General features: G+C 45.4%; 1 protein-coding gene across 1 annotated transcript; it reads right to left on the bottom strand.

Moving 5' to 3' along the window:
• Positions 1 to 715: 715 nt before the first annotated feature.
• Positions 716 to 21,189, bottom strand: LOC133238717 (NXPE family member 3-like). Its single transcript, XM_061402129.1, has 6 exons — positions 17,052 to 21,189; positions 10,344 to 10,458; positions 5,113 to 5,837; positions 2,739 to 2,812; positions 2,421 to 2,633; positions 716 to 1,756 (listed from the first exon to the last, which is right to left on the bottom strand). Exons 2-6 carry the CDS (start codon positions 10,437 to 10,439, stop codon positions 1,224 to 1,226), a joined length of 1,641 nt encoding a protein of 546 aa, XP_061258113.1. The 5' UTR covers positions 10,440 to 10,458; positions 17,052 to 21,189; the 3' UTR covers positions 716 to 1,223.
• Positions 21,190 to 27,187: the final 5,998 nt, after the last annotated feature.

Genomic DNA, 27,187 nt, shown 5'->3' with positions numbered 1-27,187 from the left:
ACTTTCTATAAATATTTCTGTAGTCAGTTTCATTTGCTTTGCCCAGGATTCGTTGGTTGACTGGCAATGCCTTGATTCATCACAGGGCAGATTCTCAGGAAGCCTTGATCATCCTTAATCGGATTCACACTGGGGCTATATGGACGCAGTGGCTCCACAGCAAAAATTTTAGTGAATGTAGGGGACTTCCCTGATGGTCCAGTGGTTAAGGCTCTGCGCTTCCACTGCTGGGGATGTGGGTTTGAGCCCTGGTCATGGAACTAAGATCTGGAGAAGGAAATGGTAACCCACTCCTGTATTCTTGCCTGGAGGAGCCTGTAGGCTACAGTCCATGGGGTCACAAAGAGTCAGATAGGACCGAGCGACTTCACTTTCATGGAACTAAGATCCCATATGCTGTGTGATGTAGCCAAAAAAACTTTTTTTAGTGAATGTAAAAATATGGGATCCATTTCTCTGTTTCTTTCTCTAGTATTATAAAATGCCTAGATTTTAATGCTTAGGCAGGGAACAGGAGCCAGCACACCCTAGGGATTCTTCTGTAATCTGATTCTTCAACGTTTCATCCATATCTATTAGAAAATAGCGGCTGTGTGGTTCACTGGAGCAACAAGGGTTGTCAACACATCATCTATGGATTCCCTGTAAGGAAAACAGCGTTCATCTTTTATTAGCACTAACATCCTCACACAAAAAAGCAGGGCTGTGTTCTGGCTGTTCATTTACCCAACCTGAGCATATCACTCTCTAGATGGCAATCACAGGTTTCCTTGTTCATTTTTTGGTACTTTTTCAGTTTTTCTACAAAGAGCATATGTTACTATTTACAGTTAGGAGACATATTTTATTTTACAAATCAATCTATAAAAGTCTTTATATAGAGTGTCAGGCTTTCCACTTGGGTGGCCTCTGATAACTGAAATGGAACCCATCTCCTATCTTTGCAAGGCTCCTTGATGCTCTAAACAGAAAGCCCAAAACGGACCGTCACAGTGCACATGCTCACTGAGGGAGCAGGTGTGGCTTCTGCCCCCGGACTCTCATCCCCTCCACGCGGCTTTTCACATGGGGACAGAAGCTCTTAAGACGCACTGAAGGACTGCCAGGCTTCCTGCATCGGAAGGTGGTGAGAGAAGACATTCCGACAGCTGAGGGGAAAGGGCTTCCAGGCTTGATCATCGCAGCAGTTTCTTCATCCACAGCCCCAGGACCAGCAGGAGCGCTCAGGTGGGGCAGACATGGGAGAGCAGGAGGTCCACCTCGTTTCGGACAACGCACCTCCCCGGGTGGATGCTGTCGGGCAGGGCCAGGCTGGAGGTCATTTCCCAGGCGTCCACAAAGGCCACGCGGAGGTCAACAAAGGCAGCTCGGAGGAGCCGGTTCACCTGGAGGGTGAACCAGTCGCTGCCGTACACAGACTTGTAGCCGGTGTTGGCCAGTTTGATGACCACCAGAGTGTCGGGCTCCCGGGCCAGCAGCGCAGCCACAGCAGCCCGGACCCCTGCCAGTCGTTGCACGAAGACGGACGGAGGGAAGGTGGTGAAGTGGGCGCCCAGGCTCAGCACCACCACAGTGTGGGGGCCCCCAGCCAGGCCCCCCAGTTCCCGGACCACGGAGTGCAGGGCAGCCACAGGGGTGCGAAGAGAACGCAGGGGCCAGCTGTGCGTGCGCCACTGCAGCACTATGGCCTGGGTGGTGTCCACGGCCATCAGCGGCCCCGTGTGATACGTGGCGTGTAGATCCACCGGCTTCAGGGCTGCGCGGAGGACGAGAGGAGGCTTAGGGGTGAATACAATTGGACCCTGCACCACCCTCTTGGATGGAATGCTAACGATAGCCCCCACTTCCCAAGACATAAACCTTCTCCCCCCAAGCCCTAGGGCTGCCCCCCGGCTCAAGTTTTCAGGGTTGCCAAGGATCTCCCTATTATCCATCCAAACTCCTATTCAGTTTGCTTTTAATTCTTTGGCGTTTAATTCCCTATGCTGGTTGCCTTTCTCCTGAAACCTTCCTTTCTTGCCTCCTGTCACACTACCTCATCCCTGTCACATTTTCCTCTCCCTTTCGGGTCAGAGCACACAGCTGAGTGAACACACTGGGTCTCTGGACCCTCTGGCCTGGTCCGAGCCTGGTCACCACTGGCAAAGTGCATAAACTGGGCAACAAGAATCTCTAGCCTGAGGCCAGTCTTTAAGATGAATCCAAGTGGGAGTGCTCGGTCAGAAAGCAGAGAGGGACAAGACACTGCAAAGAAAGGAGATGGTTCCCAAAGAAAAGTCAATGGTGCAAAGTGCTCCAGGGGGCCGGGGAGCCCAAGAGCTAGGACTGGGTCCTCAGACTCGGTAGCCAGGAAGTCCCTGGCAGCATTCTAGCTCAGGGACAGCAGACCAGTGCTGCCCTGCCCCCTCGTGGCTGCTCACCGGGCACGGTGTCTCGCAGGTACTCCCACCACTGCCGGAGCGTGGAGTCCCCCATCATGTGGACGACGCGGCCAGCCAGGCAGCGCAGAATGCTGTCGGCGGTGGAGAAGGAGCGGCTGGAGCAGGACAGTGAGTGCCACACGTTTTGGTGGTAGAATCCAGAGGGCCTCGGGGCTGGGATTCCAGGGTGGCAGGGTTGCGGAGGGGACAGGACTGTAAGCCATTGTTCAGGAGCGAAACAATCAGTGAGAACACAGGAAGCTAAGGCCATGGCCCTGAATCAGGGCTGCCCTTCCCACCAGCCCCGGAGCCACTCACCCAGACTTCTGTTGTTCTCCTGGGCCACCCAGATTGGAGGAATGCCCTGAGGGAGGGTCTTGTTTGTCACATTCCTGAAGAGAAACCAGTGGGCAGAGGGGAGTGTGTGATGAGAAGGAATCCTGGGCTGAGGTGAAGGAGGGGTCCTTGGAGGAAAGGAAGTTCTCAAGGGTGAAGGTCATCTGTCCAGTGTCAGGGCTCCTGGGACACAGCGAGTTAGGGGCCTGGGGAGGGACTGGAAGCTGGAGGTCAGACATCCAGGTTCTTTGAATTTCAGGACCTCAGGGATTGCATCCGTGCAGAAAGCAGAATTGTTTAAACATGTACCCTGGGGACTTCCCTGGTGATCCCATGGCTAAGACCATGCTGCTCCCAATGCAGGGGGCTCAGGTTCGATCCCCGGTCATGCTGCAACTGGTGATCCCACATGCTGCGACTAAGACCCAGCACAGCCAAATACATAAATAAATACTTTTTAAAAAGTTGTTGTAAAGAAAACACCTGACCTTGGGGTTGCAAATCCATGTCCACTACACACTTGCACATGTGTGGTTGTCTGTTGAATGCCGTCTTCAATGGGCCCAGTGTTGGCTCCTGAGGGACGGGGCCCTGATGCCCTGCTCTCCTGTCCAGGACCCCCAGGACCCTGGACAGTGTCTGGTACAGAGGCAGTTTCAGGGGTGCCGCTCAAAAGCAGCAAATGCCTGAGAGCAGGTTCTCAGAGCCGACAGAGCCTGCTGTGCTGTCCCTGATCTAAGCACACAGCATACAGTAACTTATTTGAACCTCACCACAACTCAACAGGGGAGGTACTAAAGTTATCCCCTCTACCAGTGAGAGACTGGAGGTGCAGACAGGTTAAGTAGCTTGCCAGAGATCCCACGAATAGAAGCTGGAGTATAGTAACAGGTGGAGCAGGAATTTGAACCCAGGCAGTCTCACTCCAGAGATGGCTGGTCTTTACCTCAAAAGATGTCCTGAGATGGCTCCTGTATTGAATCTTAGACTTATTTCCCACCGATCAATGCAAAAAAGGATGTGTGGTTATTTTCTTCTGACCAAAGGGAGTACAAAATTTGGTCTGGGAAGAACCAGGTTTCCTGGTGCAGAATCCTAAATGCTGTGGTTGGTGGTGGTTTAGTCGCTAAGTCGTGTCCGACTCTTGCGACCCCATGGACTGTAGCCCACCAGGCTCCTCTGTCCATGGGATTTTCCAGGCAAGAATACTGGAGTGGATTGCCATTTCCTTCTCCAGGGGATCTTCACAACCCAGGAATCGAACTCAAGTCTCCTGCATTGCAGGCAGATTCTTTACCAACTGAGCTATAAGGGAAGTCCCAAATGCTGTGGGAAGTCACTAATCAATGCAGAGAGCCTCTAGCAATGGGGGTCTGATGGAGCTGGTGCCTCTGGGGTCTCCAGCTCAGCTGCCTCAGTGCTTCAAGCCCACCTGCCTCTCCCGTCCTCATAGAGCCAGTGGGAAACTCCATGCTCCCTGGGTCTCAGAGCTGCACCTCCTCCCACCTGCCCACCTCCGCCTCTCCCACAGCTCCTTCTCCCCCCTCCGCCTCCAGAGTGGGTGTCCCTCCCCATCTGCCCCGGCCCCAACCTTCCTCTCAGACCCTGTTTTTGCCTCCTTCCCCTACTGTCTCTCCCAGAGACCAGATGCCCAGCTGCTCCTATCTTTAAAAATGCTTCTTTCCTCTCTGGGGTCTCTCTAGCCCAGTCCCAGCCTCGGATCCCAGGGGCAGAAGCCAGTCCAGTTTTACTGTCTCCTCCCCATCACTCCCAGTCTTGCTGGTCCCAATCGTCCCCTGGGACCGAGGACGATTCTCAGCTTTGATTTCACTTGGTTTCTAGGCTGCAACCTCTGCTCCACTCTCACTCAGTGGGCTCGCATCCATCCCCCCTGCTCCCTGACCACACCTGCTGGTAATTTTCAATGGACACTTCTCCCTGCAGGCCATCAGCATGGCAGAGGGGCCAGGACACTGCTCTGTGGCGGGAGATCTGCAGGTGTCCTTCAAGCTTCAGCTCACCTGTCACCTGCTCTGACCATCCTACACCAGGTGGGGCGCCCTGTTCCGTATCCTTAGACCCCTCACCCCTCAGTGCATGCTGCAGTTAAGCACTCACTCCAGTGCATGTTTTAAAAGGTCCCATGTCCCCTCACTGAAAACTAGAGGGCAGGGATGCCAACCATTACATAAAAGTTTTCAGCACTTAGCATCAGACCCGGTATATAGTAGGTTCTCGGAAACATGTTTAATAGAAGTGAGTAAATGAATGATAAGGGTACGGGCTCAGGCAGAATGACCACAGGGACTGGGTTCAGGGGTTGGGGCAGACACCCAGATGACACTGGGTCTCCTACCGTGCCAGCAGGGCCTCCTCGTGTGGTGTGGTCACGTTCCAGTAGCGTCCACTTGAATGTCCTACCAGTGAGTCACAGGGCAGGGTCGGAGGTCGAGCACAGAACCAGAGCTCACCTGAATCTTCATCCCTGTAGTGACAGGTGCCCTCTTCCTCCCCAATTAACAGGGGGTTAACATTGCAAGTCACAGTTTCTTCGTATCCTGTGGGCCCCCGGAAATAGCCCGTGAAATCAACCGTGGCCCATTGGTCTCTCCAGATGCCCCGCAGAACCCTGACTGCCTCGCTGGAGTGGATCAGCCGCACTTGCACCTGGGCCTGCCCAGCCCAGAGCAGGGGGAGCGTCAGCAGGTATGTGCCGTTCTCCAGGTCTGTGACATCTCCAGGGACACCTGCCTTCAGGTCAGGACCCAGCAGCTGTGCCCGAAACAGATCCCCACCATGGGCCTTGGGCCTGCCCTGGTAGTCTCTGGCGATGAGGATGGCCTCCAGGTAGCCTCCCAGGGTGTAGCTAGTCTGAGCAGGACTCCTCAGGTGGTAGGTGGAAGTCTGGGGGCTGGTGGAAGCCAGAAGGTCCCCCCCATCTCCTGGGGTCAGAGGCCAGTGCAGAAGATGGGTCAGGCCTGAGAACCCCTGGGGGAGAGAGCCAGAAGACTTGTGGGCAGGGCGGGGCCCTGGCGGCAGAGGGACAGCGCGCTCAGGCCAGGAAACCCCGATGTAGAAGATCTGTGGGCAGAGAAAGAGGAGCCCATCAGTGGTTTGTGTCTCTTCTCCTTCTGGGAAGAAGTTCTCGGTTCACCAGACTTAGTGCCTGGTGGTCTCAGGCAGAAATCCCATCTGCCCTGCTTCGTGCTGCTCTGACCTGAAGCTGGTGTCTGAGCCACTATCACACACATCTGCAGACACCACCTCATGTTTATTTTGTACTTTTTAATAATTTTTATTGAACTCTAGTTGATTTACAATGTTATATTAGTTTCAGATGTACAGCATGGTGATTCTGTATATTTATAGATTATACTCCATTTAAAGGTATTATAGGGACTTCCCTGGTGATCCAGTGACAAAAAACTACACTCCCAATGCAGGGGCCTGGGCTCACCCTTGGTCAGGGAACTAGATCCCACATGCTGCAACTAGGACTTCACATACCTGTGATTAAGAGATCCTGCATGCTGCAACAAAGATTCCAGATCCTGCTTTTAGGGGGAAATCAGGATTTGTTAAAAAAGAATGCAAAGGAAAAGATGACATGTAAAGGCTGTGATGAAGGAGAGGAAAATGGACTAATCTTATAAGCATGTTAGAATATTAGAAACTTATTTGAAGCTTTTTGAAATGATTAGGGAACAACAGAGAGGAAGACAACACCAGAAATAAACCCTCTTCTACAAAGAAAGATGTGACACAGAGAAATAACACATGTTACTCCAACACTGGAAAATTCAAAAGCAGAAGAAAAGCATCGTGTTAGTTAGGAATTGCTTTTGGCCGGTAGTAACAGATACTATAGGACTTCAGTGGTGTGAGCAAAGAAAGGCTTACTTTTCTCACAATGAGTGTCTGGTTCAGTTTCTTAAGGAAGTCAGGGCAAGGTCTCTGTGATTCTCTTGGCATTCCTCTCATGGTCCCAAGAAGACTGCTGGAGCACCAGCCATCATATTTACTTTTGGAGCAGCAGGAAGAGGAAAAGCAGAGCACCAAAATAGCTTTCAAAATCCCACCCAACAACTTTTGTTTGTAAACCATTGGCCCCCTTGTGCCTGCAATGGAGTCTAGATGTACAGCCCTCCCCCTTTTCCCTGCTAGTAAGGAAGAATGGGAGCATATCTCTAAATGCTAAAATGAGGCAAAAGCCGTGAAGCTACAAGAAGTAATTTAGAGATCTGCTGAGAGTGAAATCAGTCGGGGCTGAGAGTGAAACTACAGCCAGGAGGCATGTTTCACATGAAAAAGCAATGCTCTGTCATGTGAAACATGGAAGCGAAGAAGAGGCCACAGCCTTTGAACCGAGCACAGAGGTTTGTGTGTGCTTGTGTGATGCCTACACATAAGGTACGGTAATATGTGTCTCTGTTGCGCTATTTGCAGAACCCACACCTTATGCAGCAATTGAATGTCTGGACCATGGAAGTTGATGGGGAACAGGAAATCGAAATACTTTAAACAGACATGACGGTAGGGGACGACGGGCCCCTCAAGTGAGATCTGTTGATGAGGGTTTTGTTAATGCACATTTTCACATTTTTCAAAAAGAAAGGAATGTCCCACACCCCATTCTCTTATGAAGGAGGCAGCACACAGATGTGGGTTTCCTCTATGACCCTACACTCAGGAAACAATCACTCTCAGTGGGAGAAATTTTCCAATGACGTTTATTCATTTATTTGATTGGACTGGGTCTTTGTTGCTGCGCTCAGGCTTTCTCTAGTCGGGGCGAACAGGGGCTGCTCTTCATTGCAGCGCGCAGACTTCTCATCGCGGTGGTGTCTCTCGTGGCGGAGCACGGGCTCTATGGCGGAGCACAGGCTTCATCAGTTGCAGCACGTGGGCTTCAGTAGTTGCGACTTGGGGACTCAACAAGTGGGCTCAGTAGTTGTGGCGCACTGGCTTTAGTTGCCCGCAGCATGGTCTCTGACCAGGGATCGAACCCGTGTCCCCTGCATAGACAGGCAGATTCTTACCCACTGCACCCCCAGGGAAGTCCTCCCAATGAAATTCAGGTTCATAGGTTGTAGGTGTTGGACAACCAGTGCAGGCCAACTGGTGATCGGATGAGGCTGAACCTGAGAAGCTTTTGTCTTCTTTGCTCCTCACCTGGCTCCAGCTCCCTCTGAAGTTCAGCTTCCCTCTTTGGCAAAACCAGAGACTGGGTTGTGATGAGTACTGGGCTCTGGGGACATTGTTTTCTGGGCTGACTGCTCAGAGGGATGGGAATTTGCTATCATTCTCTGACTTCACGAAGTGTGGGCCTGGTGCAATGACGATTGTAGAGTCCTGCCGACTCTGCAACTCGTTTTGTCCTTCTCTCTCTTGCTCCATCTCTGAACCCTCAGGGCTGGTGTACGTGAGTCTGTGATTCTCTATAAGTGTGTCTCTTGTGCGAATCCAGGCCCTCATGCAGGTTTCCTGGGGTCTAGACTCGGGGGAGCTGTTTATGTCAGACACTGTTGTTGCCTATCCAAGACCTCATTTCGGTTTGGAGCAGAATGTAGCCACAGGTGACACATTATTATCATGTAATATATTATTATTGGTCTCAGTCAGTCATGGCATCCACATCCCACACTTTCCCAATCTTTAGGAGTTTCTGAGTTCCAATAAGGCATAAGGAGGGGTCTGATGAGAAATACCAGGGCCAGCTTTCACTCACCTAATAAAAAAGACCAATGAAGCTGGAACTATTTTATTTCCACCTGGGATGTGGATTCATTGTGTAGCAATGCATCAACCTTCTCAAGATAAGAAGGGAAAGGCCATTTCAAACCTGGTTTCTCCTCCACTGCCCACATACTTCTGGTGCTGGGTGTCAGAGGAAACATACATATTGTGATGGGACCTCTGGCTGTCTCTTCAGGTCATGATGCTGAGTTGGCACTGTGTGGCATAGGAGTGTTCCTGGAAGCTGTTCCCATACTGAGACATTTAGCTGTCACCGAACTATACACAGGAATGACTGAAAACCATGTTAAGTCAAAACTAAATATTCCTCAACTCAAATTCCCCTTATCAGGCTCTAAAAAAAGTGCCTGTGACCACTCCAACATCATCTGACATGGAGGAAGTTGTAATAGAAAGATACATAACCTTAACACAACAAGGTTAAAATATTTTACTGTTGTAAATTTTACAAAAACACATTGACACAAGTGCCTCTCCCAGGGCCTCAGAAGGGGTCTTTTCAAGGGAAGGACTCTGAACCATGAGCCTCTTGGCAAATATGCCTCAGGTTGTAATCACAGTAATGCCAACTCTGCCCCCAGCTGACTGCGATGTGATATACTATAATTCACAAGACAACATCTCAATTTCAGAGATGTTCAAATGTGAATTGATTTTAGAATTGATCAGTGAAATGTGATGTTCGTCTTAGAATTGATCAAATATGGTATTTGCAACATATATTATAACCAAAGGACTCAGAAAATAGGAAGGATGGTCACAAGTCAACATGAAAAAAAATAGTTCAATAGAAAAATACGCATAGTGTATGAACAGACAACTCACAGAAACAGGACTATAAAGATAAAATAAACATCAGGAAAAAAATGCTCAACCATGTTATATGATCTAGGAATACTTTAGCTGCAAATTAAAGAAAACCCCACACACAGTGACTTAAGAATGATGGTCTTATTTTTCTCACATGACAAGATGTCTGAAATAGAACATCAAGGGTTAAGCATATTTATTAATTCTAGGAGTCTTTTGGTAGGTTTCTTGGGGTTTTCTATGTAGAAAATAATATCTTCCATGAGTAGAAAGTTTTATTACTTCCTTCCCAAACTGTATACTTTTTTTCCCCTTGCCTTATTGCACTGGCTAAGACTTCTAGTACAACACTGAAGGGAAGTTTTGAGAGCAGACATCCTTGCTGTGTTCCTGATCTTTGGGGATAGCTTTCAGTCTTTCACTATTAAGAATGATTAAGTAGATTCCTTCTATTATCTCAAGTATATTCCCTTCTATTTATAGTTTGCTAAGATTTTTAATCATGAATAGATGTTGAGACTCATCAAATGCTTTTTTTGCATCTGTTGAGATGATCATTTGTTTTTAATATGGTGGAATATACTTACAATCCCTGTTGATGTTTGAATGTTGCATCAGCCCTGTACACCTAGGGTAAACCACTTGATAATGCTGTATTCTCTCTGGAAGATTTTTTAACTACAAATTCAGTTCCCACAATGGATACAGGACTATTCATGAAGTATATTTCTTTTTGAGTCATTTTTAATTGTTTTTTTTTTTTTGTCTTTCAAGAAATTTGTTAACTGCATCAAAGATTTATACTTTGTTGGCTTAAATTTGTTCATAGTCTCTCATTATTATCGTAACATCTGTAAGGTATGTATTGATGACACCTCTTGCATTCCTGATATTGATAATTTGTGTTTTTATTCTGTTTTCCTGATTAGTTTGTCTAGGGGACAGCCTTCTCCTTCTAGATGAAAGTAACTGGTTCAGGTTCTGTGGATGGATAGGACAGGCGGAAAGAACTATACTTACACAAATTGCAATGACTGATGCCACAGCCACAATCCTGGGCCACTTGAACTGTCTGATGAATAGGTTTGTGGAAGCTTGGAGTTGTTTATTAGACATCTGGTATGTGACCAAGACCCTAGGTAGATAAAAGTGTAGAAGTAAAAGGAGTGAGGTCATAAGCATGATGCAGTGTGAGCTTCCTACCATTTCCCCACCAAAAAACAAAAGTTCTTTAACGTCACCCATATGGCTGAGAGGGCTTTTGCAGAAGTTTGGGTGTTCAGTGAAGAAGTTCCAGCACACACTTGGGGCAATTATAATCCAGAATGTCCATAGTGAAACAGCCCAACTGGCGTTTCTGGGGGCCTCTGAAGAGCTCTGATCCTTTATGTCTCAATGCAGAAAAAACTCAGTGAGATGCAAAGTGATAGATAAGAAGTGAATTATTAGAATAGGACTCTTGTGAGGCTTACAGTGGGCGAGTGAGAGGGTGTCACCCAGAGAACTTAGTGGGCTACAGTTTTAAAATCAGAAGAAAAGTGTGCAAGAGGCGAAAACCACTTTCTTCCTCATTTTTGGGTAGACATCATGCTTCCATCATCAACTCCTCTTCCAGGTGAGGAGGGGAGTGTTTTTGTCCTGTTTTTGTTTTCATGGTGCTGTGGAAAAATCATTTCAGGTCTCAGTACAATGAGCGCCCCTCATTTTGAAATGTCACCTTTCATAAATTATTGTGTTTTTTTAAGTTATTATTTATTTGGCTGTGCCAGGTCTTAGTTGAGGCATGCAAGGTCTTTGGTTGTGGCATGTGGGATCTATTCATAGTTCCCTGATCGGGGATCAAATCTAGGCGCCCTGCATTGGGAGCATGGAGTCTTAGCCACTGAACCCCCAGGGGAGTCCCCATAAATTACTGTGGTCATGTGCTTAGAGAACATGCCCTAAGGATCATTAACTTCCTGGGCACGTGGGGCTCATGCCGCCATTGTTTCATTATTTGGGGCCATGTCCTGTGCTTCCGTTGCGTGGTTTTGTCGCTATGAAAATTCGCTGTTTTTTTTTGGCTGCACTGGGCCTTGATTGCTGCACACGGACCTTCTCTAGTTGCAGCGAGTGGGGCTACCCTCCGGTGGCAGCGCTCAGGTTCCTCACTGCGTTGGCCTCTCTTGCTGCGGAGCACAGGCTCTAGAGTGTGTGGGCTTCATTGGTTGCAGTGCACAGGGTTATTGCTACTAACTAACCCTGGTAAAGAGAGACTCTTTTCCACCGGACCACCAGGGAATTCCAAGCCTGCTTGGTTTTGTGGTTAAGCAAACCTACTTTCTTGAATAATCATTAATCATCATCATCATTATTATTAATCGTTAATAATCATTAACTTACAGGGGTCTCCCATAATGTTTCCTACTTATAATCCCCTAGTGGGATTAACTATTTAATCACCTACTCGTCCCTATTAATAGCAGCCTTATTCATAATATTTCCAAATTTAATAAAAGAAAAATATATACCAGTGGAAGAATAGATAGCAAGTCTGGGAGATTCGTGCCATTGAATACCACTTAGCAATAAAAAGAAAACAATTACTGATAAATTCAACAATATGAATGATTCACAGAAAAAAATCAGGTTGAGTGGAAAAAAACAAACAAAAGTTTCGTGTTATATGATTCCTTTAATAAGAAATTCTAGAAGAGATCAATCAATCTATGGTGATAGAAATCAGAAGAGCACTTGACACTGGTGGAGGGGGTTGACTGGAAGGGGGCATGAGAGAAACTTATGGGGTTCTGGAAAGCCCTTTATCTTTAATTGGGTGATGGTTATATGGGTATATACATTTGTCCGAATTAATTATACTCTTAAGATCTGTGCATGTGACTTTATATAAATTATACTACAATAAAAAGGATTAAAAAACAGGATAATAGAAAAGACAAATAAGTACATTCATAAAACTATTGACTAAACTCCAGGCAATATCAACATCTAGAGGTGGTGCATTGGGTAAGATTAAGAGATGTGAGAGTCTGTTCAAGTACTCTTATGGGTTCAGGGAGAAATAGAGAGATATTGATAAGATAAATCAACAGGTCTAAGTAAACATAAGAAACCAATATAAGACTAAAAACAGAGTGTAAAATGTTTAAATCTGAAAAATATTTCATTCACCTATTGAAAAGTACGGAAAGAGGAAAAAAGGAAGTACAATAAATGGGGAACTTGAAACAAGTTGGAAGAAACAAGAAACTATCATTGCAATAAATATAAATAGGTTTAGGGGGAAGAAAAGGGTGTGACGTTAGGAGAGTAGCATTGATATATACACACTGCTGCTGCTGCTGCTGCTAAGTCGCTTCAGTCGTGTCCGACTCTGTGCGACCCCCTAGACGGCAGCCCACGAGGCTCCTCTGTCCCTGGGATTTTCCAGGCAAGAGTGCTGGAGTGGGGTGCCATTTCCTTCTCCAATGCATGAAAGTGAAAAGTGAAAGTGAAGTCGCTCAGTCGTGCCGGACTCTCAGTGACCCCATGGACTGCAGCCTTCCAGGCTCCTCCGTCCATGGGATTTTCCAGGCAAGAGTACTGGAGTGGGTGCCATTGCCCTCTCCGATATACATACCACCGTGTGTCAAATAGACAGCAGGTGGGAAGCTGCTGTGAGGCGCAGGGAGCCCAGAGAGGTGCTCTAGCTGGAGAGGCGGGAGGGAGGTTTGAGAGGGAGAGGATATATGCAGTGCTGATTTACTTCCTTGTACTGCAGAAACTAACACAACATTGTAAAGCAGTTGTATTCCAGTAAATTTTTGTTAATGTAAATAAGTTAAACTAACCAATTAGTCAGAATGCAAGCAAGAACATATACTCTTGGGACTTGCCTAGCGGTCCAGTGGTTAAGACTCTGTGCTTCCACTGCAGGGACGTGACCCTGGTCAGGGAACTAAGTTCCCACATGCCTCAAGGCACAGCCAAAAATAAAATTTGAAAAAAAATAAAAGAACATATGCCCTCAGTGAACATCTCACTTCCCCAGAAAACACAGAGAAAGAGCTGGGTTTACCACATCCAACCTCTCACACTAAAAAGTATACTTTCATGAAGGAATTGTTTTCTTCCTTCTTTGAGGCTGGATCCCAGAGAAGGGCAGAATTAAGTGGGGACAAAGACAAGCATAACCCTATGTCCTGCCTTGGTGGCTGGTGACATGTTTAAGTAGGGGAGGACCAAGTACTTGAGGAAGGAGCTGAAGAAGGACCTGAGGGCCTAGGAGCAAGGCTGAGGGAGAGTTCAGAGGGCTACTTACATGCGGCATATGGGGCTGAGGGCTCTTTAAGATTGTCTAGAACTAGATATATAGATACATATGTGGATATATATAAATGGATATATATATATATATATATGCAGAGTACATCATGAGAAACGCTGGGCTGGAAGAAGCACAAGCTGGAGTCAAGATTGCCGGGAGAAATATCAATAACCTCAGATATGCAGATGACACCACCCTTATGGCAGAAAGTGAAGAGGAACTCAAAAGCCTCTTGATGAAAGTGAAAGAGGAGAGTGAAAAAGTTGGCTTAAAGCTCAACATTCAGAAAACGAAGATCATGGCATCTGGTCCCATCATTTCATGGGAAATAGATGGGGAAACAGTGGAAACAGTGTCAGACTTTATCTTTTTGGGCTCCAAAATCACTGCAGATGTTGATTGCAGCCATGAAATTAAAAGACGCTTACTCCTTGGAAGGAAAGTTATGACCAACCTAGATAGCATATTCCAAAGCAGAGACATTACTTTGCCAACAAAGGTCCGTCTAGTCAAGGCTATGGTTTTTCCAGTGGTCATGTATGGATGTGAAAGTTGGACTGTGAAGAAAGTTGAGCGCCGAAGAATTGATGCTTTTGAACTGTGGTGTTGGAGAAGACTCTTGGACTGCAAGGAGATCCAACCAGTCCATTCTGAAGGAGATCAGCCCTAGGATTTCTTTGGAAGGAATGATGCTAAAGCTGAAACTCCAGTACTTTGGCCACCTCATGGGAAGAGTTGACTCATTGGAAAAGACTCTGATGCTGGGAGGGATTGGAGGCAGGAGGAGAAGGGGACAACAGAGGATGAGATGGCTGAATGGCATCACTGACTCAATGGACGTGAGTCTGAGTGAACTCCGGGAGTTGGTGATGGACAGGGAGGCCTGGCGTGCTGCGATTCATGGGGTGGCAAAGAGTCGGACACGACTGAGCGACTGAACTGAACTGAACTGAATATATATATATATGGATATATATATATATATATATATGTATATATATATATATATCCATTGGAATCCTGGCCTGGAGCTTGAGAAGCAGGCCTTCCATTGCTCACCCTGAATCCTGGGAGTGGCAAAGAGCTGCCAGATTCGATGACAACCTGGCTATTTATGAGGATGAGGACCAGCAAGCTGGAGAATAGACCAAGACTCCTTGACCTTCTGCATTCATTTCTGCCTATCCTCTAATCCAAAGCATCAAAGAACTCTGGGCCAGAGGGTCATACAGCAATTGAGTAGTGTCACCAATGTCACTGTAATTATCCATATTATTGATTCCAACAATGTCCCTGTGGGTACTGAGTAAGTATAAGAGGCATGCGTGCATGCTCAGTCTCCTCAGTCGTGTCCGATTCTTTGCAACCTTATGGACTATAGCCTTCCAGGCTCAGTCCGTGGGATTCTCTAGGCAAGAATACTGGAGTGGGTTGCCATGCCCTCCTCCAGGGGATCTTCCCCATATGCCAGCACAATTAAAATTATGAGGTCCCATAAAAACGTAAAGCAAGAGCAACAGCAGTAATACAGTAGTAGCAGCAATACAAGGCACCTGGGCAGATTTTAGCTTCCACCCAAATGAGGATGGAAGGCAAGGAGAAGTGTATGAAAGAGATCCAGTCCCCCAGCTGCTGTTACAAACTCCAAATAGGCTCCCATTCTCCTTGTTGTCTTGAAACACAGGAATCTTAGCTCCTAAGTTCCACCCACCTACTCACCTCCCTCACCTCCATTTAAGCACCTAGAAATTCTACCTGTGCTTCCTTGTACCTGTAATGTTGGACAGACTTCCTTAGAGTAAGAAAGCTGCCCACAGTGCTCTAATAAATCCGGTCTTCCTACACTGTCTGCTTCCAGAATTACAGCATCATGTTTATTCAACATCCTAACAAACCTAAGGCAAATACTAGTGAGAGAATTTAACCTGGGACAGAGCCAGTGGTCTCTTCTCCAGGTTCATAAAGCAACTGCTACCTATTATTTTTCCCTTTTCAGCCCCTCTTCGAGTAGGAAGCTTAGGTCCTCCTCAGCACTTACTTCTTGGGGAAGAACCCAGTAATCCAAACCATCCTCCCTTAGAAATTCTAGCCATCCTACCACTCAGTTAACCCTTTTCACCCCTAGGATTAGGACGCAGGCCTCATTTTCACCCCAGCACAGCCCCAGGACCGAGGTAGGTACATTCAGCTAGAGAAGACTGCATAGTTATAAGTGACGGTCAGGACAGAATCAATTTGATACCATAACGCAAACCACAAAGGGTTACCAGCAAAGAAAGCCATCTCAGGGAAGCCTGTTCCACTGATGGATGAAGTCACTGCCTTATGTAGACCTGAGCTCACTGTTGGAATTTTGGTGGCAATCAGTGTGCGTGGTTCCCCAGCCAGCGCTGTATTCAGGACCATCCAGACATTGCTGTACGTCAGGCAGTGGTCACTAGCAGCAAAAAGGGAAAAGGGAACCGTCGTGTCTGGGTGCCCTACCACCACCCAACGTCACCTTCCTCTTCCTTGTGGCCTAGTTCATGTATAACAATGAGCACACAGGGATATCATGGCATGGCCTACAGAACCAAGGGTCAGCTATGGGCCTGTTGGTACCGCCCCAAGTCAGGGATGATGCCTTGCCATCATTCCTGACTCTACGCAGCTGAGCACTGGCGAGTGGCTTTGGCAGGCAGACACCCAGTATCCTATCCTACGTGCATGCGTGTTACACTGCTTCAGTCATGTCTGACTCTTTGCAACCACATGGACTGTAGCCCACCAGGCTCCTCTGTCCATGGGATTCTCCTGGCAAGAATACTGGAGTGGGTTGCCATTTCCTCCTCCTGGGGATCTTCCTAACCCAGGGATCAAACCTTCGTCCCTTAAGTCTCCTGCATTGGCAGGTAGGCTCTTTACCACTAGCACCACCTGGAAATCCCTAAATTCCCAGATATTCCAAATCTTCTAGAAACAAAAGATCCATCCTACCCCACTCCCAACCACAAATCTACTTCCAGTTCTCCTCAGGTTTACCAGTGTTAACTGTCATCCCTGAGGTCTCTTTCTCCAGTATCTTTCTCAAATTCTCAGCACTATTTTAAACTGTTGACCACTTTCTCCAACCTGAAGCCCTGCCCAGTTCTGGTTTTCATGAGCACCTGAGTCTCCTGTCTTCCTGACCACTCATCTGTGGATATGACCCCGTGTCCTCTTTGTTAAGCCCTGTACATGTCACTGTCAAAATCAGGCACCACATCTTGTGACCTTCTTTGTATCCCACACAACACCAAGGACAGTAATTTGCCCGGATTGTGATTTCAATCCATACTGGTTGCACGACAGATAGGCTAAGTGCCCTGTTCCCTAAACCTGCGTCTGCCCAGGAGTCTACTCCCCCAACTCACATTTCCTTTCTGAAGCCTAAGCCCTCTTACCTCACCGCAGGATACCCCTCAACTCTTCTTGTTCTTTCTCTCCGTCCTCTGCAAAACCCCCAAAGTCTTGTTTCCTCTCTTCACAGTACCTCACAGGATAACATCCTGTTGATGCTGCGGCCACTGGCAAAGTACGGCATCGCCACACAAGTGGATGACATGCCCAGTCAGGCCCCCAGAATGAGGTCAAATGTAGAGCAAGGGCAGCTGCAGTAGGAAAGAGAGAGCCATGCTCCTTGGCAGAATAAACGCAGAGGCTGAGAACACACAGTCAAAAAGGAACGTGGGAATAAGGTGCAGCAGGAGGAAATTAATCACCATAGAACACTGCGGTCCAAACCCCAGACAAAGAAGAATGACTTCCTCTTCCCACTCACCGGGGAGCCTTTTCTATTGATGTCTGAGGAACAAAGCAATGCCCTGGGAGAGAGCCATACATCTCTCCTTTCTAGAAAGAAACTAGACTTGAAATCCATACCTAAGTGGATGAGTGAAGTGCACGGGATGAGATATAGTGCTCTTGCTTGAAGACTGAGTGCTTTCCCCACCAATTTTCATTGTCTTCTACGTAGCACTCAGTACTAAGAGGAGAGAGGTGGCTCAAGCTGGAAGCCATGGCTGCAGGAAATGGGGGAGAGGTTGGGAGAAAAGAGACATTTTAAATTTCAAGGTTCACAGAGGAAACATTATTTCGATTCTATTTCCAAAAGATATTATGCAAATTATTTGATTAGACCAGATAAGAATGATTTACAAACGAAAAGCTCAGAGAGCAGAGAGGGTCGTACACAGGCATACCTCATTTTATTGCACTTTGCAGATACTGTATTTATTACAAGTTAAAGATTGGTGGAACCCTGTGTCAAGCAAGTCTGTTGGTGCCATTTTTCCAACAGCATTATATTTTGGTTTTATTTTTAATACAATTTTTAAAGCGTACACTTCAGTTAACAGGCATTACAAAATACAGGCTATATTTCCCGTGTTATATAATACATCCTTGTAGCCTATCTTACAGCCAATAATTTATACCTCCCACTCCCCTACCTGCCTCCACAATGCTACCCACCCCCACCTCTGGTAACCACTGGTTTGTTCTCTACACCTGTGAGTCCTGTTCTTTTTTGTTATATTCACCAGTTTGTTGTATTTTTTAGATTTCACATATAGATGACAGCATACAGTACTTATCTTTCTCTATCTGACTTATTTCACTTAGTGTGAAGTGAGTGAAGTGAAAGTCACTCAGTCACGTCTGACTCTTTGTGACCCATGGACTCCATGGAATTCTCCTGGCAAGAATACTGGAGTGGGTAGCCTTTCCCTTCTTCAGGGGGTCTTCCCAACCCAGGGAGGGGACCCAGGCCTCCCAAACTGCAGGCAGGTTATTTACCAGCTGAGCACTTCGTGTGATGCCCTGCAAGTCCATCCGTCACTGCAGATGGCAACGTTTTCATTATTTCTATGGCTGAGTCGTGTTCTGTTGTGTATATACACAGCGTATCTTCTTTATCCATTCATCTGTTGAGGGACACTTAGGCTTTTCCATATCTTGGTGATTGTAAATAATGCTGCTATGAACACAGGGGTTGTGTATATCTTTTCAAATTAGTGCCTTTTTTTTCCAGATATATACCCAGGAGAATTGCTGGGTCATGGAGTAGTTCTATTTTTCGTTTTTGAGAGATCTCCATACTGTTTTCCACAGTGGCTGCACCAGTTCACATCCCAACAGTGTATGAGGGTTCCCTTTTCTCTACATCCTTGCCAACATTGTTATTTGTGTTATTTTTGATGGTAGTCATTCTGACAGGTGTGAGATGATATCTCATTGTGGTTTTATTTTCATTTCCCTGATGATAAGCAATGTTGAGGATCTTTTCATATGCTTGTTAGCCATCTGCAGTTCCTCTTTGGAAAAGTGTCTATTCAGTTCTGCCCATTTTTTAATCGGGTTGTTTGTTTGGTGTTGAGTTGTATGATCAGTTTAGATATGTTGAATATTAATTTATTATTGGTCATATGATTTGCAAATATTTTCCCCCATTCAGTAGGTTGTCTCTTCATTCATAAAAACTTAGACAAACATTCTTTGACATAAATCACAAGAGTTTTTTGGATCCATCTCCTAAAGAAAATAAAACCAAAAATAAACAAATAGCATCTAATTGAGCTTGGAGAAAACAGTGAGAAAAAAAATTTGAAGAGATAATGGCTGAGAATTTCCCAGAAATAGACACAATGAGGGGCATGGATCTACTGTCGCAAATATCTCAACAAAGCCAAAACAGAAATTTTTGAGAAATCCATACCTAATCACATTTGATTGAAAATATAGGAAAATCAAATGAAAAAACAGAGAGGACAAAAATAACCAATGCCAGGAAGGAAACAGAGGCTATGGCTACAGGCTCTGCAGACATTAAAATAAGGGAATAATGCAAACAGTTCCATGCACATAGATTTGACATCTGAGATCTATTTCTGCTTTTTGACTATACCAAAGCCTTTGACTGTGTGGATCACAATAAACTGTGGAAAATTCTGAAAGAGATGAGAATACCAGACCACCTGACCTGCCTCTTGAGAAATCTATATGCAGGTCAGGAAGCAACAGTTAGAACTGGTCATGGAACAACAGACTGGTTTCAAATAGGAAAAGGAGTACATCAAGGCTGTATATTGTCATCCTGCTTATTTAACTTATATGCAGAGTACCTCATAAGAAATGCTGGGCTGGATGAAGCACAAGCTGGAATCAAGATTGCTGGGAGAAATATCAATAACCTCAATTATGCAGATGACACCACACTTATGGCAGAAAGTGAAGAACTAAAGAGCTTCTTGATGAAAGTGAAAGAGGAGAGTGAAAACGTTGGCTTAAAGCTCAACATTCAGAAAACTAAGATCATGGCATCCGGTCCCACCACTTGATGGCAAATAGATGGGGAAACAGTGGCAGATTTTATTTTGGGGGGCTCCAAAATCACTGCAGATGGTGATTGCGGCCATGAAATTAAAAGACACTTACTTACTCCTTGGAAGGAAAGTTATGACCAACCTAGACAGCATATTAAAAAGCAGAGATATTACTTTGCCAACAAAGGTCCATCTAGTCAAGGCTATGGTTTTTCCAGTAGTCATGTGTGGATGTGAGAGTTGGATTATAAAGGAAGCTGAGCACCAAAGAATTGATGCTTTTGAACTATGGTGTTGGAGAAGACTCTAGAGAGTCCCTTGGACTGCAAGGAGATCCAACCAGTCCATTCTGAAGGAGATCAGCCCTGGGATTTCTTTGGAAGGACTGATGCTAAAGGTGAAACTCCAGTACTTTGGCCACCTGATGCGAAGAGCTGACTCATTTGAAAAGACCCTGATGCTGGGAAAGATTGAGGGCAGGAGGAGAAGGGGATGACAGAGGATGAGATGGTTGGATGGCATCACCGACTCAATGGACATGAGTTTGAGTGAACTCTGGGAGTTGGTGATGAACAGGAAGGCCTGGCGTGCTGCAGTCCATGGGGTTGCAAAGAGCCGGACATGACTGAGTGACTGAATTGAACTGAACTGATGAATTAAACAATTCATTAAAAAGCACAAACTAGGGACCTCCCTGGTGGTCCAGTGGTTAAGAATCCACCTGCAGTGCAGAGGACATGAGTTGAATCCCTGGTCAGGGAACTAAGCTCCCACATGCTGGGAGCTTATAGCACAGTCACATAATGAGTAAATAAAAATAAATTTTAAAAATCAAGGGACAAAACAGCCAGATCCCAGAATGGATTTGGCTTTGAAAAAACAATTGCATAAACTCTTGAAGGACAATTGAAGAAACTCGATTATGAACTGGATACTAGATGAAAAGAATCTAGTTTTGGTTATGTAGAATCTACTTTTGGTTAACCCGATTTTTTTTTTTAACTTTACAATATTGTATTGGTTTTGCCATATATCAACATGAAGCCACCACAGGTATACACGTGTTCCCCATCCTGAACCCTCCTCCCTCCTCCCTCCCTGTACCATCCCTCTGGGTCGTCCCAGTGCACCAGCCCCAAGCATCCAGTATCATGCATCGAACCTGGACTAGCGACTCGTTTCATATATGATATACACGTTTCCATGCCATTCTCCCAAATCATCCCACTCTCTCCCTCTCCCACAGAGTCCAAAAGACTGTTCTATACATCTGTGTCTCTTTTGCTGTCTCATATACAAGGTTATTGTTACCATGTTTCTAAATTCCATATATATGCGTTAGTATACTGTATTGGTGTTTTTCTTTCTTGCTTACCTCACTCTGTATAATAGGCTCCACTTTCATCCACCTCATTAGAACTGATTCAAATGCATTCTTTTTAATGGCTGAATAATACTCCATTGTGTATATGTACCACTGCTTTCTTATCCATTCATCTGCTGATGGACATCTAGGTTGCTTCCATGTCCTGGCTATTATAAACAGTGCTGTGATGAACATTGGGGTACATGTGTCTCTTTCAATTCTAGTTTCCTCGGTGTGTATGCCCAGTAGTGGGATTGCTGGGTCATATGGCAGTTCTATTTCCAGTTTGTTAAGGAATCTCCACACTGTTCTCCATAGTGGCTGTACTAGTTTGCATTCCCACCAATAGTGTAAGAGGGTTCCCTTTTCTCCACACCCTCTCCAGCATTTATTGCTTGTAGACTTTTGGATCGCAGCCATTCTGACTGGCGTGAAATGGTACCTCATAGTGGTTTTGATTTGCATTTCTCTGATAATAAGTGATGTTGAGCATCTTTTCATGTGTTTGTTAGCCATCTGTATGTCTTCTTTGGAGAAATGTCTTTTTAGTTCTTTTCCCATTTTTTGATTGGGTCATTTATTTTTCTGGAATTGAGCTGTAGGAGTTGCTTGTATATTTTTGAGATTAGTTGTTTGTCAGTTGCTTCATTTGCTATTATTTTCTCCCATTCTGAAGGCTGTATTTTCACCTTGCTTATAGTCTCCTTTGTTGTACAGAAGCTTTTAAGTTTAATTAGGTCCCATTTGTTTATTTTTGCTTTTATTTCCAATATTCTGGGAGGTGGGTCATACAGGATCCTGCTGTGGTTTATGTCAGAGAGTGTTTTGCCTATGTTCTCCTCTAGGAGTTTTATAGTTTCTGGTCTTATGTTTAGATCTTTAATCCATTTTGAGTTTATTTTTGTGTATGGTGTTATAAAGTGTTCTAGTTTCATTCTTTTACAAGTGGTTGACCAGTTTTCCCAGCACCACTTGTTAAAGAGATATCCTGATTTTTAAAGGTTTATACTGAAATATTTGGGAGTGGAACATCATGATGTGTGAAATTCACTCAAAAATACTTAAGCACATGCAAATAAAGTAAAAAGTAACATGTTTATATGCTGATGGGAATGTGATGAAAAGAAGGCTGTTGAGAGGAAAGATGATTTAGGAGGAAGAGGGAGAAATTGGCTGAGTGATGCTCTTGAGTGGGCACAGGGGATAAGGTGTAGAGATGAAGTTGCAGATGGGAGTGTGGAAAGTTATTGCTTCATTTTGTTCAAGAAAGTAGGTTAGGTCATCAGCTGAGTGTGGGGATGCAGAAGGTTTCAGGAGAGAGGAGAAATACAGGGGCACCAGGGCGGTGGCTCAAACTTCAGTGCACGTCAGAATCACCTGGAGGACTTTTTGAAACAGACTGAGCTCCCTGTGTGTGCGTTCTCAGTCGATCAGTCATGTCCAACTCTTTGAGACCCCCTGGACTGTAGCTCACCGGATACTAGAGTGGGTTGCCATCTCCTCCTCCAGGGGATCTTCCAGACCCAGGAATGGAACCTGCATCTCCCACATTGGCAGGATTCTTTTACCACAAGTCACCTGGGAAGCCTGAGCTCCTCCTGAATCTGGCGGTCCTGATTCCAGAACTCCTGGTTCTGTAGGTTTGGGGTGGGGCCCGAGAAGCTGTATATCTTACAAGCTGCAGGTGATGCTGATGCTGCCGGCCTGGGGATCACATTCTGAGAACCACTGTGATTGCTGTGCAGCAGTAGGGCCTCCCTGAGGTTTGTGGTCAGACTCTAAAGTGAGAACAGCCAGTAAGAAAGTTCAGAGACAACTTTTTCTCCAAGCGTGTTCCGATACACAGGTGCAGTTGAAAAGAGGCAGAGGGTTGAATGAACCAGAGATGATCACCAAGATCATCACAGAGCTGGCTGCTTCTTATCTGAATGTGTGTGTGTGCTTTGTCACTCAGTCGAGTCCGATTCTTTGTGACCCCACGGACTGTAGCCCGCCAGGCTCCTCTGTCCATGGGGATTCTCCAGGCAAAAAAAAAAAAAAAAAGAAATTAAATATGGCAGAGATTATTAAAAAAAACAAAACAAAACACTGGAGTGGGTTGCCATGCCCTCCTCCAGGGGATCTTCTCAACCCAGGGATCGAACCCAGGTCTCCTGCATTGCAGATAAATTCTTTACCTTCTGAGCCACCAGGAAAGCCCTTTTCTCTCTGGGCCCAGCCCAAATGAAACTGCCTCAGAAGCATCTTTCCTGACCATCTAATCTATCTTCCGCCTCCTCACCATCTTGCACTTTCACATTATTTTTTTCTTGCAGAAAAATTTTCATTCTTCAGAATCTTATGTATATTTATTTTGTTACCTGTTTCTGAGTCTTTTCACTGGAGTGTGTGCACCACAAAACAGGAATCTTTTCTTGTTGGTGGTGGTCACTGCTATGTTCCTAGAACCTAGAAGAATGCCTGGACACCACAGGTGCTATTTACTCATGAAAAGTAGAAAGAAAGAAAAAAAAGAAAGAAAGGAAGGAAGGGAGAGGAAAAAAGAGAGAGAGCCAAGGAAACACAAGAAACTAAATGATAGTATTTGTTTTGACTACGAAGAGGAAAATATTTATATAATTATAAAATATAAACACAGATTACTATGTCTAAGAGGCTGGGATGGTTAGATAGCATCACTGACTCAATGGACATGAATTTGAATTTGCAAAGGAGATAATAGAGGTCAGAGGAGCCTGGCATGCTGCAGTCCACGCAGGTTGCAAAGAGTCAGATACAACTTAGCAACTGAACAATAACAACACAAAATTATTGTAAATACATTAGAAAGATGGGAAGGAGGAGCTAGCTAGTTGCATCTTCTTTTCCTGAAGACAATGCTTCCCAAATTCCCTGTTTGGACCACGAGTAGGTTGTGGTCATTGGAACTTGGGCAGGGAAGATGCACACCATTTTCATGCCTGGCTTCAAAACATCTCATGCAATCCTTTGTTCTCTGTCTCTGTCTCTCTCAGCTCACCAGTGTGCTGAGTGCAGAGGACCCAGTAGTGACCTCTGGGGAGGCCCAAGGGGACAGTGGAGTTGTAGGATGAAAGGGGCCTGGGTTCCGATGTGGCAGCTTGGAGGACAGCAGTGTAAAAGCCTGCTCCCAGACACTGGCGGGACTTCAGGTGAGTTGAAAATAAACTTTACTTGTGTCAAACAGCCACTGAAATTCCAGGGCTATTTGTATTACTGAGAAAAATAGAAATGTCAAAAGGTGATTTATTAGGAATTACTAGTGTTCAATCAGGAGAAAAAGAAATCACATGTTAATCTGAACAGGGAAAGTTAATATAAAGAATTATTAACTGTAACAGAGTAAAGACAGTTCTAAAGAACAGTAGTGAGTTCTGGAGTAATTCTTCACCTTACTAATTCACTCTCAAGTGGTATCCCTTCTGCTATGTATTCCATCCACTGAGAATTCTTAAAGAATATTTCCATTTGCAAGCTAGCTAATGGGTTCTCTGTAGGGTGTAAACAATGCAAAGTAACATACAAGCTATTCAAAATGAAATTGACTCCAGGAGGGATCTAAGTGTCTGTTCCCACATGGCAGCAAAACAGCAGGAAAAAATGGCATGAAGAAACACTGGCTGGCACTGCACGCCCCCACCTGACATCAGTAGGGCAAAGTGTGGACCTGAACTTGCACCTTCATCTGGAGGCAACAAGGCCATGAGAACTGGTGCTCCACTCACACCAGGCGGCACTGGCAGAGCCCAAAGGGACGGCACATAGCATTTGTAATATCCACGATTTAATTTTTCAAAAATGTAAATACATATAAAAAAAGAATATCCAGTGAGTGCTCACTGAGCTTCTTGACAGTGAGTTCCTTGAAGATGAGGACTTAGTCCACCTTTGAAATTCCAGTGTCTACCTCAAAACCTAGCACACTGCTACCTACAAAACTTTTTTCCTATATGCCAAATTGTAATTTATTAATTGCCAAGGATAAACATGTTTCCAAGACTTAGAAAGGTGTGTATAATTTGGGGCACCATTTTCTTGATTTTAAATAATGCCATTCCTTTAATTAGGGCTTGGAGAATTCAACACTTTCCATTTAAGCATTCACCTCTAGATCCCCAGAATCTATGTTAAGTTGCGAATTAATGATTTTTTCCTACACTGTCCCAGCTTTTCTCCCAAGACTTCCTTCTAGTTTTTAGAGACGTTTTTATTTTGGCCTCTGGATCTCTAACTCTGCTCTTTGCCCTTCCTTCTTTTGAAAAGGAGGGAACAAATCCAGACATGTAAAATAACATGTTTTCATCCATCCCAGAGGCAGAGCTGGCCTGCTCCTTCCTGTCTGAGTCCGTTGCCAAAAGATCCCAATACCCCCCGCCCCCCCGCCCCCCCGCCCCCGCCACCCCTCAGCCTAGCAGAGCCTCCTGAGTGGAAACCACGCATCCTTTTATTCACCCTTAACTCAACCCCTCCCAGTGCACACGGCTTGTCCCAGGGGATTGAAGGGGCTCATCTCTCAAGTGTTACTCTTACTACACTTCACGTGACTCCACGCCTGCCTTGTTCACTTACAAGCTGAGCACTCACGGCTCAGGGCTGTGTGTTTTCACCATTTTATTCCCAAAGCACATGATGCTTATCCTGTAGTCCTTGAAAAGTGCTGGTTGAACTGGTGTCATCAGGGTGAAGAGAACCAAGAAGGGCAGAGTTGGAAATGGGGAGTCTGTTGATGGCTGTTTGATAGGGTAATAATTGGTTCTAGGAAAATAAGAGAAAAGGAGGTTGTGTGTGACAGGCAAGGAGGTCTAGTTTCAAAGCAAACAACGACCCCCAAAAATCAGAATCAAAAAGAAAAAGAATGCAAAGGGAGGCAGCAAAGATGCCAAACCCACAGGAACCAGCCATGAGTTAACCACTGTGTTAGTCAGCGTTCTCAAGAGAATAAGGGGATGGGGTTGGTGGGAGAGAGCATATTTATTTTGAGGAATTAGCTCACAATATGTGGGGACTGGTAAGTCTTGAATCTGTAGGCTAGGCCAGCAGACTGGAAATTCAGGGAAGGGCTGATGTTGCAGTTTTGAGTCTGAAATCTGCTGGGCAACAGCCTGGAACTCAGGAGCGTTTCTGTACTCATGCAAATAGTTACTATGGTGCCTGGCCAGGGTGGGCAGTTTCAATCAGTGTGCTTCCCCTAACATTTCTATGTAATTAAATTCTTGATGAGAATTCCTTCTTCTCCGGAAACCTCAGCCTTTTCTCTTAAGACCTTCCGTCGATTGGATGAAGGCCATCCACATCATGGAAGCTAATGTGCTTTATTCAAAACTGAATATTTTTCCTACCTTAGAAGCACCTTCACAGTGTAGGGGAGGCATTTTTTTTTTTTTTTACCTCTACCCTCTTAGGGTTTTCAGCTGGGCCTAAGAATTAACTTGACAGAAGACAGATTAGCAGGAGAAAAGCATACAAATTTACTTAATACAAGTTTTATATGACATGGGAGCCCTCACAAGGAAATGAAGACCCAATGAAATGGACAAATCTACGTGCTTTTTATAGCAGGTAGAGGAAAAAGAGGCAACTGAGGAAAAGTGACTAAGCTGTGGGGAGCCTAAGGAAAGATAGAAATTTTAATAAGGTCTGTTTTAGAGAATTCTCTAGCTCTAAGTCCTGTAAATGGAACTCTGCTTTATGCAGAACTCCGCTCTGCATAGCATTTCTCACTGCTCAATATACTTATTTTCTTATTTATTAATTTACTATCTGGCTCACCCTCTGCCCCAGGGCTCCTTGAAAACAATAAAAAAATATGTTTCATTTGTATTCAATGCTGTAT

Source organism: Bos javanicus, chromosome 25 (genome assembly GCF_032452875.1).
Source record: "Bos javanicus breed banteng chromosome 25, ARS-OSU_banteng_1.0, whole genome shotgun sequence".
Lineage (NCBI taxonomy): Eukaryota > Metazoa > Chordata > Mammalia > Artiodactyla > Bovidae > Bos > Bos javanicus.
This window is presented reverse-complemented; position numbering and strand designations above follow the sequence as displayed.

Excerpts from the sequence above, each read along its gene's own strand:
- LOC133238717 (XM_061402129.1), bottom strand. The coding sequence starts at position 10,439 with ATGTCTAATAAACAACTCCAAGCTTCCACAAACCTATTCATCAGACAG. Across the intron at positions 5,838-10,343 it reads CATCAGTCATTGCAATTTGT|ATCTTCTACATCGGGGTTTC; the intron begins GTAAGTATAGTT and ends CTCTGCCCACAG. Across the intron at positions 2,813-5,112 it reads GAGGAGGCCCTGCTGGCACG|GAATGTGACAAACAAGACCC; the intron begins GTAGGAGACCCA and ends GTTTCTCTTCAG.